The sequence below is a fragment of the Antedon bifida genome, chromosome 9 (genome assembly GCF_963402885.1).
Source record: "Antedon bifida chromosome 9, ecAntBifi1.1, whole genome shotgun sequence".
In the NCBI taxonomy this organism is placed as follows: domain Eukaryota; kingdom Metazoa; phylum Echinodermata; class Crinoidea; order Comatulida; family Antedonidae; genus Antedon; species Antedon bifida.
Window position 1 is genome coordinate 4,826,557 of NC_136234.1, and position 17,616 is coordinate 4,844,172.

Below are 17,616 nucleotides of genomic sequence, written 5' to 3' on the forward strand. Positions count from 1 at the left end.
TTTAATTTCTGTAAAAAAAAAAAAATGTTTAATAATCATTATTTATGTTAATTTATGATTCAGTGTGATTGATTGCAATGAAAAATGGTAAGAAATTTTAATAAACATTTTTATAACAAATTGTTATTACATTATTATTTCATTTCCAATTCATAAAATGATAACACCCAGTTTTTATTTAGTAATATTGCTGTTGAGAATTTTTCAATAAATAATTCACCAAACATTCATTAGGCTATAACCATTAGGTATGCTGGCCATCTGTGTGTATCAAGAATAAATGAAAGACTAGCGTTTTAATAGCCGTGTACTATATCATATCAACCAGCTTTTTTAGTGTATTCCTGCACTTTGAATAATTAATATCATGTGAATTAGTAATATTCATAAAGATATTAACAATACATGTAAAACTATCAGTAAATTTGATTCTACAAACAGTCTTGTTTGTAGTGGAACTGTAGCTTTGTGGTTAACATGCTTGCCTTCCAATCCCAATTCCTGACCTACTGTAGTGCCAGGGTTGTAACTCGGGACTCTTTCAACGCCTCAAATGAGACTTAGTTTATAAGCACGATAAATTATTACACAGGTTATCCATCCTGTAATTGATGAGTTACTCGCTGTTGGATGCGTATGAAATAAAAAAAAGGAAAGCACCTCCCACTTTATCCCAAGCCTAAAAATGTTTCCTCGCAATACAGCACTTTCAAATCAGATATTTTGGTTTCGGATGATAGTTTTTTTAAATGAATATTGCACTTAATTTCAGGAATACAGTAAAATTAGAGACAGATGTGACGGAATTCCCTCGTGCCATGTACCCAGTCAAGCGTGTAATTCAACACAAATTAAATCCTGTTAAATACAAATTTCATATTTTAAACTTGACATGCATGATATTGTACTGAATTTAATTAAACCCTCTGAACAACGAACGTTGTTAATAGACTGCTATGTTGATGCATTTTAAGGCCACAATCTTTACATTAATTGGGAAAGTATGTTTAGTAATCCATGACTGAGAATGGAAGAAGTTAGCAAAATAGAATGTAACCAATGTGTTGTGTAGCCTAGATGAAGGTCAACTCTCATCCCTTCCTAGCTACAGTGCTGTAAAAGCTAAAGCAGCCTAACAAGTCACTGTTTACACTATTTTGATACCTTAGTACTACACTGTGAATTTAAATCTTGCATGTACTGTAGAGGAAAGCAACAGTGGTTCCAGGATAGAAAAAAGTGAAGAGGGAGGGGAGGAGTTTGTGCTATAGGGGTTTACACAGTGACAGGTTAAAGAGGGACAAGGATTTAATATCCATATTTCATTTTCATCATTTATCTGTACAATCCTCACCCTATCACCTTAATTTACTATCTCTCTGGAAAAATTTTGAAAGAATAGACAGTTAACTGTATTTTTAAACCCTCTCAACCTCCACTTGTAATCTCATCATCTGCTGTTGGTACCTTCATGGTATCTCTATTCTTGTAAACTTTTTTTACATCACTAATTTCAATCCTTTATTTTATATGGTCTACTGTATTTGCTAATGATATCATAATCATTTCTAGGGGGAAAGGACACGATTATTATTGTTGTTTGTTTTTACCCTTTTATAATTGTTAAAAATCTTCAAAAGAATTCTATTACAATTACATACAAATAAAAAAACATGAAGAATCTAGTATTATAATAAGTAGATAAACCAACAAGTATAACAATGTATTTAGAAAGATTATAATCTCTACTTGTTTATCATCTTCAGTATTTAAACCTCAAAATGCACGCAATATATGCAATAATATAATATTAATAGATTAACCTTTACGAAGCCTTCAGCGTAATGAAATAAATAGGCAGTGAGATACTGCTATGATAAAATGTAACAAGATATATGACACGCATGCTGATGCATTCTGGTCTTGTGTGTCACATGACTGACTCATCTTTTAGTAATGCGTGAAGACACTCGATAAGTCAACTCTCTTCATCAAATGGAATCTCTGGTATGCTACTATACATACACTCACACATAACTAATCCTTTGACGTTTATAAAATATTACGCAATTTAAATTAAAAATTTATATCATGATAATTAGATATAATTAATTTATAATTATAAAGGTTAAACTGAATTGCTAATAAGAAAAATATGATTCAATTAATCAAATTAATTAATTAGTGCTTTGTTGTAATTAATAATCAATGCATATTGTATTATTCTTTTATTAATTATCTTTCATGCTTTATCAAACATAAATAAACTTTGAATTAAATTAATACAATATTTCTATATAAGGGTTAAATTTTAAAGTTTTAAATGAAGTTCAATTTGGGTTGTTTCAGTAGAAATAATCACAGTATTGCTAAAGGAAGATCTTTTAATTTAAACTTACAGCAATTTCAAATTTAATGATCTATTTTTTGTAAAAAAATATAATCATTATTACTATCTGTATTTTTAATAAATGTTTTCAATAACTGCACAGTATATATTTAACTAAGGGTTCTAAGTTTATGTATAAAATATATATTTCTATCAAAAAATTAGTTAAAAAAATTAAAATTATAACCCTATAAAAAAAAGACGAATATAATTTTCTTTTGTGCATTAAAATTTAGTAAACTTTAAATAAAACTTACAGTTGCTTCTTCTAACAATTTAGTATTTAGGTCCTCGAGAGAAGATAACCTCCGGTTTAATGCCGCAATGGCCGCCCAAATAGCATTTATAGAGTCTTGCACTTGGTTCTCCATTGACATCCCGCGGTAAAATATCGTACCAAAAAATATTGACACGCTCCCCAAAATATATCCCCAAGATTTGAAGGCCACGTTAGACATGGAATGCTTCTCTTAACTTTGAATCATCTTCAAGAATTTTTACTTTTCTTTCAACCTCTGACCTCATCAATATGTATATAAAGCTAGACTCAATTACCAGACATTCTTTAATTGATAAATGTGACAGGTGAGAGGCTATGATGTCTGGCTTGTAGGATATCATATTTGTTAACTTTGAATCATCTTCAAGAATTTTACTTTTCTTTCGACCCCTGACCTCATTAATATGCATGTCAAGCTAGACTCAATTACCAGACATTCTTTAATTGATAAATGTGACAGGTGAGAGACTATGATGTCTGGCATGGAGGATATCATGTTTGTTAACTTTTGAAGGTAAATAAACACATTGTTCAGGGTAATTAGGAAGATGATATTTGTAGGAAAACAGAACAAGGTACACTTGACACCTCATACAGAATTACAGTAAATTGACGCAACAAATTAATTTCACTTTTTCACAAGTAAATAAATAAATATGTAGGTATATTGTAGATATCTTTTGTTCTTTTCAATCATTTTTTCTTCTTTCATGCTGTAATTAACTTTTTCTCAATGATTCATGTTGGTCTTTCTAGTACACTTTACTGTAGATTTTGTATTTTTGACCCAGGCAGTTTGACTTAATTTAGTCAGTTCAATTAAATATGTTTATTGTTAACAAGTATATATAGTATGATACACAATTAATTTCCATTTTTACTGGATAACTTTATATATGCGACTCGATTAAATTCTTAATATTCGCCACCAACAATCTGAACTACTTGACACCTATTAAAATTTACTGCCTGCCTAAAATTGGTTACTTGCCTAAAATTATAGAATCTGTCGCAACTAATTAAAATCAATTACTGTTTGAAAAAGAACATAGCCAACTCCTTGAACGCACGTCTTTGAAATTTGTGTAAACTATTTTGTTGTATTTTGAGAATTTACTGTATTCTATCCAAATAAATAAGTGATAGTTTTGGAATAATTATGCTGTCAGTGTTGAGAAATGGCCTTAAAACACAGGTGTGCGATGTGTTCATTACATGGAACCAAATGCACAATGGATAAGTTACTCAATAATGATTCACTCTATTCTAAGAATTACACTGTTCTTGTTGGTGTAGTGGTCTCCTAATAAAATGCCAACTATTTATGAGGAATTCAAGTGAAACCATTTTGATGAGAATTAAAATGAAAGGCTCAAAAGCCTTTGGATTACAAGAACTTTGACTGCAACTAGTGGAAACATCAACAAAGTATTTAGAACACAAAAAAAGCAATAATATATTGAAAGATTTTAACATAATTTCTCAATTATCGATAATTTTTTCAGTGAATTTCCATTCATAATTTAGGGATGGAAATGTTGGTGGTATAATTTCAGGTTGAATGATATTTTCTTTCATAAATCATAGACAATTTAAATTGACCCATACTGATGACACACAGAATATCAAATCCTACAAAATCCCCTTGAACTGTTGTCCAAACTAAATGCTCAAATAATCTCCCAATTATTTTCAAACAAAGGGTTATTACATTTTTTTTACTAGTCTACACAAATCATTAAAACTAAATGTTTTCTATAATAAATTTAAGTGGAATTTCAAAATACATTGATTAAATACTAATTTAAAATGACTTACAGAGGTTGCTGACTCATTTTAATAGAAGATGACATCACATAATCGTTAAAATATATTCATATATTATACCTTTTCAAACTATCTGTTGTTCACTAAAATTAGCAAGTTTTCTAATAACGTACTACAGTAGACAGTCTAAATTTGTAATGTACAGTGGATTGCTAATGATTATATTCTTTAGGTACTATAGGCTACCTATAATAATTATTCACTTTTTATTAACGTTTTACTGATAGATGATCTGGTTTTTATACTAAAAGGTCATAATAATAGAAAGTACAGTATGTACTGCTATTATTTAGTAAGGGACCCGTATACAAAGTGTTCCCATAATAGGGGCGTTGCCCATGGCGTCAAAGTACTTACCAGTGTTGTGTTCATTTCACAATTTAAAGTTAATAAACAGGGGGATATCCCCTTAATGAATAGGGATGTCCCCTTGATGAATAGGGGTGTCCCCTTAATAAACAGGGATGTCCCCTTAATGAATAGGGGTGTCCCTTTAATGAATATGGATGTCCCCTTAATAAATAGGGATGTCCCCTTAATGAATAGGGGTGTCTCCTTAACAAAACGGGATGTCCCCTTAATGAATAGGGGTGTCTCCTTAACAAAAAGGGATGTCCCCTTAATGAATAGGGGTGTCTTCTTAACAAAAAGGGATGTCCCCTTAATGAATAGGGGTGTCTCCTTAACAAAAAGGGATGTCCCCTTAATGAATAGGGGTGTCTCCTTAACAAAAAGGGATGTCCCCTTAATAAATAGGGGTGTCCCCTTAATGAATAGGGGTGTCCCCTTAATGAATAGGGGTGTCCCCTTAATGAATAGTAGTGTCCCCTTAATGAATAGTAGTGTCCCCTTAATAAATAGGGGTGTCCCCTTAATGAATAGGGGTGTCCCCTTAATGAATAGGGGTGTCTTCTTAACAAAAAGGGATGTCCCCTTAATAAATAGGGGTGTCCCCTTAATGAATAGGGGTGTCCCCTTAATGAATAGGGGTGTCTTCTTAACAAAAAGGGATGTCCCCTTAATAAATAGGGGTGTCCCCTTAATGAATAGGGGTGTCCCCTTAACGAATAGGGGTGTCTTCTTAACAAAAAGGGATGTCCCCTTAATAAATAGGGGTGTCCCCTTAATGAATAGTAGTGTCCCCTTAATGAATAGTAGTGTCCCCTTAATGAATAGTAGTGTCCCCTTAATGAATAGTAGTGTCCCCTTAATGAATAGTAGTGTCCCCTTAATGAATAGTAGTGTCCCCTTAATGAATAGTAGTGTCCCCTTAATGAATAGTAGTGTCCCCTTAATGAATAGTAGTGTCCCCTTAATGAATAGTAGTGTCCCCTTAATGAATAGTAGTGTCCCCTTAATGAATAGTAGTGTCCCCTTAATGAATAGTAGTGTCCCCTTGATGAATAGTAGTATCCCCTTAATGAATAGGGGTGTCCCCTTAATGAATAGTAGTGTCCCCTTAATGAATAGTAGTGTCCCCTTAATGAATAGTAGTGTCCCCTTAATGAATAGTAGTGTCCCCTTAATGAATAGTAGTGTCCCCTTAATGAATAGTAGTGTCCCCTTAATGAATAGTAGTGTCCCCTTGATGAATAGTAGTGTCCCCTTGATGAATAGTAGTATCCCCTTAATGAATAGGGGTGTCCCCTTGATGAATAGTAGTGTCCCCTTAATGAATAGGGGTGTCCCCTTAATGAATAGTAGTGTCCCCTTAATGAATAGTAGTGTCCCCTTAATGAATAGTAGTGTCCCCTTAATGAATAGGGGTGTCCCCTTAATGAATAGGGGTGTCCCCTTAATGAATAGGGATGTCCCCTTAATGAATAGGGGTGTCCCCTTAATAAATAGGGGTGTCCCCTTAATGAATAGTAGTGTCCCCTTGATGAATAGTAGTGTCCCCTTAATGAATAGGGGTGTCCCCTTAATGAATAGTAGTGTCCCCTTAATGAATAGGGGTGTCCCCTTAATGAATAGGGGTGTCCCCTTAATGAATAGGGGTGTCCCCTTAATGAATAGGGGTGTCCCCTTAATGAATAGGGGTGTCCCCTTAATGAATAGGGATGTCCCCTTAATGAATAGGGGTGTCCCCTTAATGAATAGTAGTGTCCCCTTAATGAATAGTAGTGTCCCCTTAATGAATAGGGATGTCCCCTTAATGAATAGGGGTGTCCCCTTAATGAATAGGGGTGTCCCCTTAATGAATAGGGGTGTCCCCTTAATGAATAGGGATGTCCCCTTAATGAATAGGGGTGTCCCCTTAATGAATAGTAGTGTCCCCTTAATGAATAGTAGTGTCCCCTTAATGAATAGGGATGTCCCCTTAATGAATAGGGGTGTCCCCTTAATATGTCACATAGGAGGAAAGGTGTCCTATGGACAGTTTTTTTTTTATAATTTTGTGCTTTTTTGTATTTTAACACCACAGAATGAGATTTCAATTCAATTCTGGTTTATTAAAAATGTAAGTGGCATTGCAGAATAATCTGAATTGCGACAAAATTGTAATATAAAAAATATTTAAAAATTTAAAATTCCATTTACGGGAACTTGATTACACAAGATTTACATTATCCATATAAGGTCAGAATATTATAAACATATTACAATAATGAAATCATTTTTTTTTAGTAAATAGCTGTGAGTCATATTACATTAATTGCACAAAGGTATTATGACTGTAGGAATAGTAGTACCGCAAATGTTTCTTTGAATATAGTGGCTTTCTAAATAAAATATTCACAATTATTGTTTTTCATTTAAAAAAAAATATTCCGATATTAAATAACAGGAAATTAATGAAAAAATATGAAAAACAATAATAATTTCATTTTCAATTTAAATTTATTAATATTATTTTATCATCTAAAAACAAATATTTTTCTTCTTCTGGAAAAAATTTTACAAGTAGAATGATACAGAAAGACAATTACAGGGCGCTATAACATTAACAACTAAAAAAACATTCCTACAGTACTGTTTTTAAAAGGTCCTGTTTGAAAAATCAGTAAATCATTCAAGCTTCAATAAGTGAATACCGTAAAGTAGGATAGAATCCTCAAAATTCAAATGAGAATGATTCCATGAATGTTAATAAGAATGTATTTAAATGATTCAGTATGCTGCATTCTGAATATTAAACAGTTAACACTTTGCTTACTACAGTATATCTAGAGTAGGTTAGTATTAGTAATTCTTAAAGTGGCAGCAGTCAAGAAAAGAAATGAGAGATAACTGAACAAATCGAGGAAAAAAAATATAATTTCACAAAATTAAACAGCAGTATTCTCCAAAAGTAAGTTTTGCCAGTAAGGTTTACTTGAATAAACAGGATCTGTACGGGGCGCCATTCTGGAATTGTATCATGTCGACAACATTAGTAATGTTCCAAACGGCGCCCCGTAAGAAATGTAACCTAAAATGTATAACACTTGTTCAGTGAATTGATTCGTCTACTGTACGCTGGGCTGGTCATGTGTCACGTATGGAACGACATCCACTCCCTCGCTACATACTTTATGGAGCTCTGGAACAAGGAGTCCGATCTGTCGGTATGTCATCCACGTCTAAGATTTAAGGAAGTATTGAAACGAGACTTAGATAATTTTGGAAAATCAACTTCACACAAGCCTCAGTTGGAAAACAATCGCTTTAACTGGAGATCCATGCTGAAAAATGGGATACAACCATCAACAAACAAACATCAAGATGATGAAAAAAAGGCCTCCATGATAAATGCCCATTTGACAGATGTCTGCCATACTACTACTACTACTATCACCTAGGATTCAGACATTGCGTAATTGCCCAGTCTTGATTTCTATATTGGGAAAACACTGTACAAATGTAACAACAATTGTTTGGTACAGTAGAAAAAAAGCTACGTATCGGTATGTTCTCATCTATCAAGCAAGATCTCATTGTCTCGTCCTTCAAATGGGACATAATGCTGTTGCATTAATCACACATTGTCGTACACGTTTTTTGAATTTTTAAATGTTTTAAACTTTCAACTGGAGGTGGGTGAAGCACCCATTAAAGTGAAAGTTATACGATTTCTACTAAAAATCAAAACAATGTAAACATTTATTATGAAATGCCATTCTTTCTACAGGTATAGTCATGTGACGATTTATGGAAGATTGCCAGAAATACCAATTTCTTGCATTTATGTCAAAATTGCCAGAAATCAAGGGTGGATCCCGCATTATAGATAGAGGAAGCAAAATATTTCATAAATGATAAAAACGATCCGTCGGGTTGCAGAAAATATAAAAATAGTAATTATTTTATTTTAAAAAGAAATGGCTGTTACATTTTAGGTCATTAAAGTTACATTAAAGTCTGTTTAGTCCCCGCTTAAATCCGCGCCTGGACATACCAATTTCTTGCATTTCTCAAGAAAAAAATCTTTACATCAGAATCAGATGCCAAGAACAGCAAAATGACTACTGAATGACGGTTATTTCCTTCGTTAACTATAATACCACAAAAGTACATTTCAATTTAAATCTAATAATATTTAATGTCACTAGTTTTTTGTCCCTCCCCCATTTTTCCTCCGGATTATTCCCACCTGTCCATCTCCTTCAAACAGATCTTTCCATAAATCCATATTTCCTTTTATTTGGCATTATTTTCACAATTTATTTTGTTCATTCTGTCAATCAGGATTACCAATACCAAGCAGTAAAGACAAAATAAAAAAAATAATATTAGTTTCACATCTCCCCCTCCCCTTTCCCCCATCTAATTTTGGAGTTGCATAACTTTCTTTACTAAATTTATCATACACTCAGTAGCTACTTTTATTAATAAATTGTTTTATTGTATTCCAAGGTGAAACCTACAGTCCCATGTACTTTACAGTTTTAAATTCTAAAATTACAAATTAAAACTATTTCATAGACAATTTTATAGCTTTCGTTTGGGGATGGTAGACAATAATTTAACAAACTGTCATAGCTTGTGTAACATGGACACATTAAACCGGCTGAAAGTGGTGGCTAACAAATGTACGGGAAAAAAAAACAGAAAAGAAACCAACAATCGGTAAATAATTTCAGAGTTCTCAATTCTTGATAAAAAATGTCCAGTTTTTAGGCTTCAATTCGAATTGTGGTTTAGCCTAAATTTTAAAATTTAAAAATTGAAATCCTGGTCAGAAGAAACTAAACACTTTTGTTTTATTTGGCCTAATCTCCACATTTGTATTAATTCAATAGAACAATGGATCTGGATAAAATCATGGTTACAACAATCAGATTTTGAAGAAATGATTCAATTCAACAATGGAGAAATACAGAGAAACATTCTATCCAATGATGGTCCAATATTATGTCACATGACAATTCTTTATTTATAGACGTGGGGGCAGGAGACATCAACCTAAATATACTTTAAAACATACTTCTAAACGACTAAATGCACTTTGTTACAAATTGGTTTGAAAACTAAAGTTTGGGTACAAGCAAATGTATTTTATAGCCCTCCATTTTACTATCTATTATACTTTTATTCGTGTGTGATAAACTTCTGATGAATTATGGTAAAATGTGTGATGTGTCATATGATCATGACGGGTGGAATCGAATCAACCAAATTGCTTTATAATTTATTTATATTTAGGCTAAACTACAATTAAAGCGTAAACAACTTTTTAAAAGACTTTCTATTTACTACTATACAGGAATTTGTTAATCAAGAATTGAGAACTTTGAAATTGTGGAAAGATTGTTGGTTTCTTTCCGATAATTTAATCAAGATACAGAGTATCTATATTTTTTTTTTGGAATTTTTAGCGACCACTTTTAGCTGGTAGAATGTGTCCATGTTATTGTTACACAAGCTATGACAGTCTGTTAAATTATCATCTACCTTCCCCAAACGAAAGCTATAAACAGTGTCTATGAAATAGTTTTAATTTGTAATTTTAGAATTCAAAACTGTAAAGTACATCGGACACCAGGTTTCAATTACCCAGGCACAGAGACCTAGAATGGTTGATGATTTTAGGAAATCCATTATTCCTATACAGATATTTGACATTGTCAAAACATTTTGTTGTCATTATTGAATTGAAAGTAATACATTCAATTTGGTTATACTTTACTTTGGAAGATTGCCAAAACAAGAATATGCAAGTTTAAATATTACTGTACCGTATGTACCATGGATGTAATAGCCGAAGGCTGGATGGCAATCTTTTAATGTTATCGCAGTTCAAAAGTGATTCTCTATGGAGAGGGAACCAACAAGATGGCGACTGCAATCGACCTATCAGATATGCCCTACACTGTACGCACTGCTACGCCTGTGTTGAGCCTATCTGCGTGAGAACGATACACAACGCAGCGTGTTAAACGCGAACGCATTCTATATGATCCTCATTATACAAAAAATGCTAGATTACCAAGAAATTATTCATTCCATTGCGATTAACAATATATTTAATTTTATAAAAACTTTACTGTGCTTTGGCAAGAATATGTGTTGTAATTTATGTGGTCTTAATGTATTATATTAGATTATTATTTTTTATATTAAATAATGTTTTTGAACACATTTACGGCCGCCATCTTGTTGGTTCCCCCTCCTGTTGGAATCACTTTTCAGTCTGGAGTACGCCCTCTAGCCTTCGGCTTACAGCTCACTGGTATGTACTGAAATGAAATAACCTTTAACCTTTGGCTACATGAATGTACTGTGTCACTATACAAAAATTACAAATAAAAAACGCTATGATAGCTCCTGCACTGGACGGTATCACCAATACAACAAAATATTTAAATTCATGTTAATATACTCAGTAATGCAAAAAGAATTTAGTGATTCTACTGTATGAATTTGTAAGGTATGCATGGACAATGCTATTGTCTTGAAGGGGTGTCTAAAGTTGTTGGTTTCAAATTTATGTTTTTCTCCTCAGGGGGGAAAAAGCCTATGTTGGTTTATCCAGGTAAGTCAGGCACGAAGCAGAGTTAGCATTGCAACAAACAGACTGGCTCTATGTAAGTACAGTAGGCTCTATGTACAGTAAGTAGGCTACTGTACTCCTGTAAGTAAAATATAACTGCTAAGGCTAAATGTTAAATATCTTGTCAATAATTGCTTACACAGTAAGTTCATGGTTTTGCAAACACCATTTGTCAACAAGACCAAGTGTCATGGGCACTGTGTATTTATTATCAAGCTCAAATCCAAGATTAAATTCACAAATTATACAAAAAATGGTTTTACTAGGCTTATTTTAACAAAGGTTCAAGATCAATGCTTGTCCTTACGCATTCAATAATACCCTTTTCACTGCATAAATTGTTACAACTTTTAACAAATTGTAACCAGGTTTGATTTCACAAGGATCCCCTGTGAAATCTCAGGAGATTTTCCAGAAAATTGTCTTCACACTATGCAAACCTGGATACAAGTTGTTACATTTTGCAGATGTGAAAAGGCAATACAGTATAATCAAAATATGAGTTTTGTTATAAAAAGACTGATGTTGCATTTGTAAACAGTGAGGAGAGTGTGAATAGAAGGGGGTTTAAAATAGGGTCCACAGTTTGCCTTTATCCTACTGTTAAGGTCTTGCTATATAGTACAGTATAGGCTCTGGGTATAAACTAAATGGTTGTGTGATCCATCCATCTTCACAACTATTACTGTAGGCTAATAATAAAGTATATGAAATCCATACAAACTTCAGAAGAAACAGCACAAAATACCAAAGTTAAATACTTACCATTTTATCTAGCGATGTTCCCATCTCCACAAATATGTATCACAAAACACAAAATTAAATGTTTTTATATACCGTATAGCTTTTTTTATTGACACAATTGGCCGTTCCCCAAAAGCACAAACTCAATTTGATAGCAAGACGAAAATGCATGTATTATCTGGTATGTTGGGGTGTATCTGAAGTAAAGCCAACACTGCTGTTTCTGACTCAAGCATCTGTGATTATTAATAAATCATTATGGTGTCATCAGTAGACAGGCTAGAACATACCCACATCTCTACAGATTGCATACTTCTTTAAACGATAAATCTATAAAAGTTTTCTACCACTAATTCTTTATACAACTCATATGTCTTATAAATGACATTTATTTTGCTTTATAAACAAGAATAAGAGAACTGTGTTGATTTATTTAAATAGTTCACAGGAGTTCATGCACATTTTACATAATTATTTGTCATGATGTTCTACTTTATATTATCGCTTCCCTAGATTTGATTGCTCTAAGTACAGTACAGTATTAAAACACTCCTTAAGGACACCTCTATTCAGGGGACACTGTCCATCTCTTTAAAGGGCACTCCATTCTGAAAAAAGTACAGTAAAAAACACATTCTGGGGACACCTCTGGTCTCTTGTTTTCAAAAGGGCAGTTCTATCAGGAAAAAAAAACTTTCAAACCCTCCTGGCTATGGGCGTGGAATTGAGCACATAAAAAAAGAAACTGGATAGTCACAGGTTGATGTAATAACATAAAAACAGGCCAAATCAAAGTGTTAAAACCACACCACATCCTGAATTAGCTGTTGAGGGTTGGCAAATAAGCCTGCTCCAGTTCCTAGGAAGTGCCGATTGTTCCGGATACTCAACTACAGGAAGTGAACGATTTCACCTTCTATCACTTTGGATCCGAATGAAGAACACATTTTGGGAAGATTTTTCAAATGAAAATATCATAAAATTTTGTTCAAACTTGTATGTAACGCAAGGATGTAACTTGTACAAGAGCACTGCAAGTAATTTTGACCAATCATGACGCAATGGATCATATAAAGTGTCGCTTCTGATTGGTCAATGTACTTGCATTGTGTGTACGTCATTGCATTCCAGTAGCAACCAATTAATTCTACCAATACTAAAGAAATAAATGAAATATAATAATAAATATAATAAATTTATAACTTCAAAGAATTGAGAATGGTAGAATGTGGCCATTCACAATTCTACATTTTATCCTCATTAGAAGAATAAAAAAAATATAAATTATCAGAATCCAGTAACAAATATTGTTTTGTCTTAAAAATAATCACATTTAGATTAGTATTCTTACAGTATATTTTTATACTGAAATGAAAAAAAATTAAATATATTTTATTTTTTGAAAAAATAAGAACAATTTATTTATTATAACGATCAAATGCAACAAGAAATGTAAATTTTGTCTAGTTACAGTATATTTTTATACTGAAAATGAATAAAATGAAATATATTTTGTTTGAAAAAGTAAGAACAATTTATTTAAATAACAATAAAATGCAACAATAAATGTAATTGGCAAAATATGAATTGATACAGTATCAGTAATATCACAAAGCAATAATTATATATTAAAATCTCTTTGTTTGGATGGAAGAATAATAAAATGAAACAGTCTTTCTTTCTCTTTGAAAAAAAAAAATGAAACCACATTTTATTAGTGGTAAGCCTAATAATTACAGGCTAGGCACTTGTAGACAGCTGGTGTAAAACACAACGCATGTGTTTGTCTGTTAAAAAGACCTCTTTGTTGTCCTTGTGTTTGGCTGGAGGATCTATCACATGTGAATATGTTTATAATACAATACCTGTCATTGGTATAGGGAAATACAGACTGTTTATCAAATACAACTGTTTAGGGTTAGCTAAATTAAACCATGCTAAACAGTATGGTATGTTGTATAATCCTTGAATACTGTCCAACACTAATCTTGTTTTAGTCGGTCAAATATTGCGTCGGAAACAACTTCTCCTGAACTAACCTGCTAGAACTACAAAATCGTGTTAGTACACTTCCCTAATAGACATTTAAACTTAACGTTCGTCATTAACTTATAAATTATCAACTCACTGATTTTGTGGCGTTTAAATTTCATTAGTAAGCTTCCACTTAAAATCATTTAATTTATATATCTAAGTAAACCAGATGGATGTTTTCGACCTCAGTTAATTACTGTATCTTCAGAGAACTTCTTTTTTAAAAATTTTTTTATTAGAAGTTCAATCTGAATTTGGAGTATGAACCCTAGTTTTCTAAAGTTTTTATGTAGCTCATTTGGTTGGCTGCACTATTAGTTATAGTAAACTGGCGAAATTATCCACTTGAAATACAGTACCATCAATTCAAATGTACCAAGCCCACCCTGGAATAAGCCCACCCTGGAATAGGCCCACCCTGGAATAAGCCCACCTTGGAATAAGGTCCACCTTGGAATAGGTCCACCATCTGGACATACAGTAAGCCCACCCTGGAATAGGCCCACCCTGGAATAAGCCCACCTTGGAATAGGTCCACCATCTGGACATACAGTAAGCCCACCCTGGAATAGGCCCACCCTGGAATATGGCCACCCTCTGGAATATTGTAAGCCCACCCTAGAATAGGCCCACCTTGAAATAAACCTACAGGGACTCCTAAAATATAACTTTATTATAAAAACATCAATCAAGCTAAAAGTATTTACAGTACTTGGTTACAATTAATATTTCCTATATTCAAGACCAACAGGATATAGGAAGTTGGGCTAGTGGTGAGTGAGTGACCATGCACTTTCCAAGTCATAATGACATCTACCTTTTGGAATTAGCAAATCACCCACCAGCACTAAAGTACAGATAAGGAATACTTCTTAATAAAATATACCTGTTCCAATATCAAGTAACTATATTGTAGTAATAAATAGGCCATGTGTGAAAAGATGATGGTATGATTGTGGTACTGTACTGTGTAGTTTAATGTACTGTATTAATTTAAAATTTAATTTAATAATAAAAAAGGAATACTATTACTATCTTAATATAGAATAAATGAAGGCCAAATACTGTATAATTCATATCATGACAAGACTGAAGATAAATAAATGATGTTACACAGTACTGTATATAAAATAAATACAATTTTCAAAATTTGAGGTACAGTATATTTACTATTTTTGGGTATAAATTCTAAATATTTCTAAATATTGACTTGTTCCAAACGTAGAGTAAATTTTATAATTATAATACTGTATAAAAATCTTTATTTTAAAATGTTTTCCACCTCAATTTTGTTTTTACTCTTTTCTGAATTTTTATTCTATGATTTCAGTCCGAGTATTCTAGCTTTTTCCTCCTCTACATAAAAATTGAAATAACTCCGTCTTTGTTCATTTCAATAATACCGTAGTTAGCATTCAAACTTAACATTACTCTTAAGTTGAGTGAAATGTATGCATGGAGTTTTTTTCCCTTTGTCAAAACATGCATCATGCTACAGTAATTTTCGGAAATTCAACGTCTCCGGAGGGAAGTTGGAATTAGCGTACAACATTAATGTTCTACAAAAAAAAACACCAAAAGCTATTTGTACATTTGTTATTGCAGAGCAGACTAATAATATATATAATATTAAATGTGAAATGTAAAATCATACATATGAGAGATTAAAAATAATAATTAGATATTTATTATGAACCATTACGATTCACCATTTCATGAATGTGTACTGTACATTCAATAAAAATTAAGAATACAAGAAAAACCATGTTTATATCGTCTTTAAATAATATGGCAATATAAAATTTTATTTACTCTAAGAAATAATCATTTTAAAAAGGAAAAATATTTCATTTATTACTAATACAATGGATTAAACTTTTTTTTATTTACTAAGATTTTTTAAATGTATTTGATTGGCACCGGTAATTCAAGAACTAAGATTTTTAAATGTATTTGATTGGCACCGTTGTTTCAAGCAATCAATTCCACTTTTCCCATTCCTGCCAATCACTCCCACAAAAGCATCTTAAAATCAATAGACTATGCACAGCTACTTTGGAACGAAACGCATGAGTAAGCACGAGTACGCAACTCATCATCATAGTAGATATATCTGTACATAATGTAATCAATATTATGTGGACGATACGAAGACCGTTCTTCTCGGAATAGCAGAGCATTTATTGCTAAATTGTTACATAATTTAGGATTTTTGTCTTGTTTTATCTTAAAATACCTGGATTTTAAATCAAAAGTATCACTACCTATCATTTTATTATTGTGTCACTACATTTTATGGTGCTATTACGTTTTATTAATAATATAAAAATAATTATAATATACTTTGCAAGTACTGCCCCATGGGCTATGGTTTGGGATTCTTGGAACAATTTATTAAAAACAAAAAACTTATAAGAAAAATTGATTAATAAATACCTTATTAAATTTGAAATATTAATTATAATGACATTCCATTATTTTTTGAAAGACTTTTGTGGGAGCAATATGAATGAATCAATAATTACTTATTATTTATTTATAAAAAAGTGTTATTTTAATGTATGGATAAATTATGAATATGATGATATTGATAAAAAGGAGGTTGACGGGTTGAGAGGATGAGTGATGAAAATAAAATGATGAAAATAACATGTTGAAATCCACTCTGTGCTCTATGCTAAAATAAAATCATTAAAATATTTGTATAGCTAAAATATCTAATCCAAATGACTAGAAATAGTGCACAAATAAAGAGGAGGATGAACGGAAAGGTAGGCCACTTTCTTTTCGTTACCACAAACCACCGGTTGACGCTTCACGTTGTCTCGCTCCCTGATCCTCCTAGCAGGGCGTGTTTTTACCGTGCCACACATGAGGCAGTCAGCCGAAACACACGTTGTGTTGGTAATGTTGAATAAACAAATTATTTACTTACCTTACTGCCCTTATTCTTTTTCTTCTTTGAACTTTTAGGTTCTACATTATTTGGTTTGCCTCCGTCTGCGGCCTTTAGATCGTAAGATGTTTTTCCCTTTCCTAACTTGTTCCCCATTTTTCAATCTTTTCTTTTCGCGGTGAAGGTAAAAAATGCGATCTTCTTTGATTTTCTTGTAAACAGCGCCACCTATTTGAAACAATTTCTTTGTTTTTGACAATTCTAGCATATTAATTTTATCATTTTTAAAAAAGAATCTTACGCCTGTTCACACCCTAACAATGCGAAAATTCTTCATCATAAGGTATTGTCACTTTATCATCAGATTATTATTATTTATTCATTATTACAATACAATTGATTTAAACAAAAAGATTATTATGTCATACATCTTACTCCTAATAAAAAAAGAAAGAAATGGGCAGATAGATGCC

General features: G+C 32.2%; 1 protein-coding gene across 7 annotated transcripts in view; it reads right to left on the bottom strand.

Annotated features, from left to right (window-relative positions):
• Positions 1 to 17,350, bottom strand: part of LOC144852593 (uncharacterized) — a 28,344-nt gene extending 10,994 nt beyond the window's left edge. For 2 of the 7 annotated variants that reach the window (XM_078710490.1, XM_078710492.1), the window contains exon 1: positions 2,647 to 2,933. In XM_078710490.1, the coding sequence (XP_078566616.1) occupies positions 2,647 to 2,847 (201 nt within the window). In that variant the 5' untranslated portion in view covers positions 2,848 to 2,933. Of the gene's footprint in view, positions 1 to 2,646; positions 2,938 to 12,234; positions 12,397 to 17,182 lie in introns of those variants that run through there. The other 5 variants (XM_078710494.1, XM_078710497.1, XM_078710493.1 and 2 more) reach the window with 5 other exon arrangements.
• Between the last annotated feature and the right edge of the window lie 266 nt (positions 17,351 to 17,616).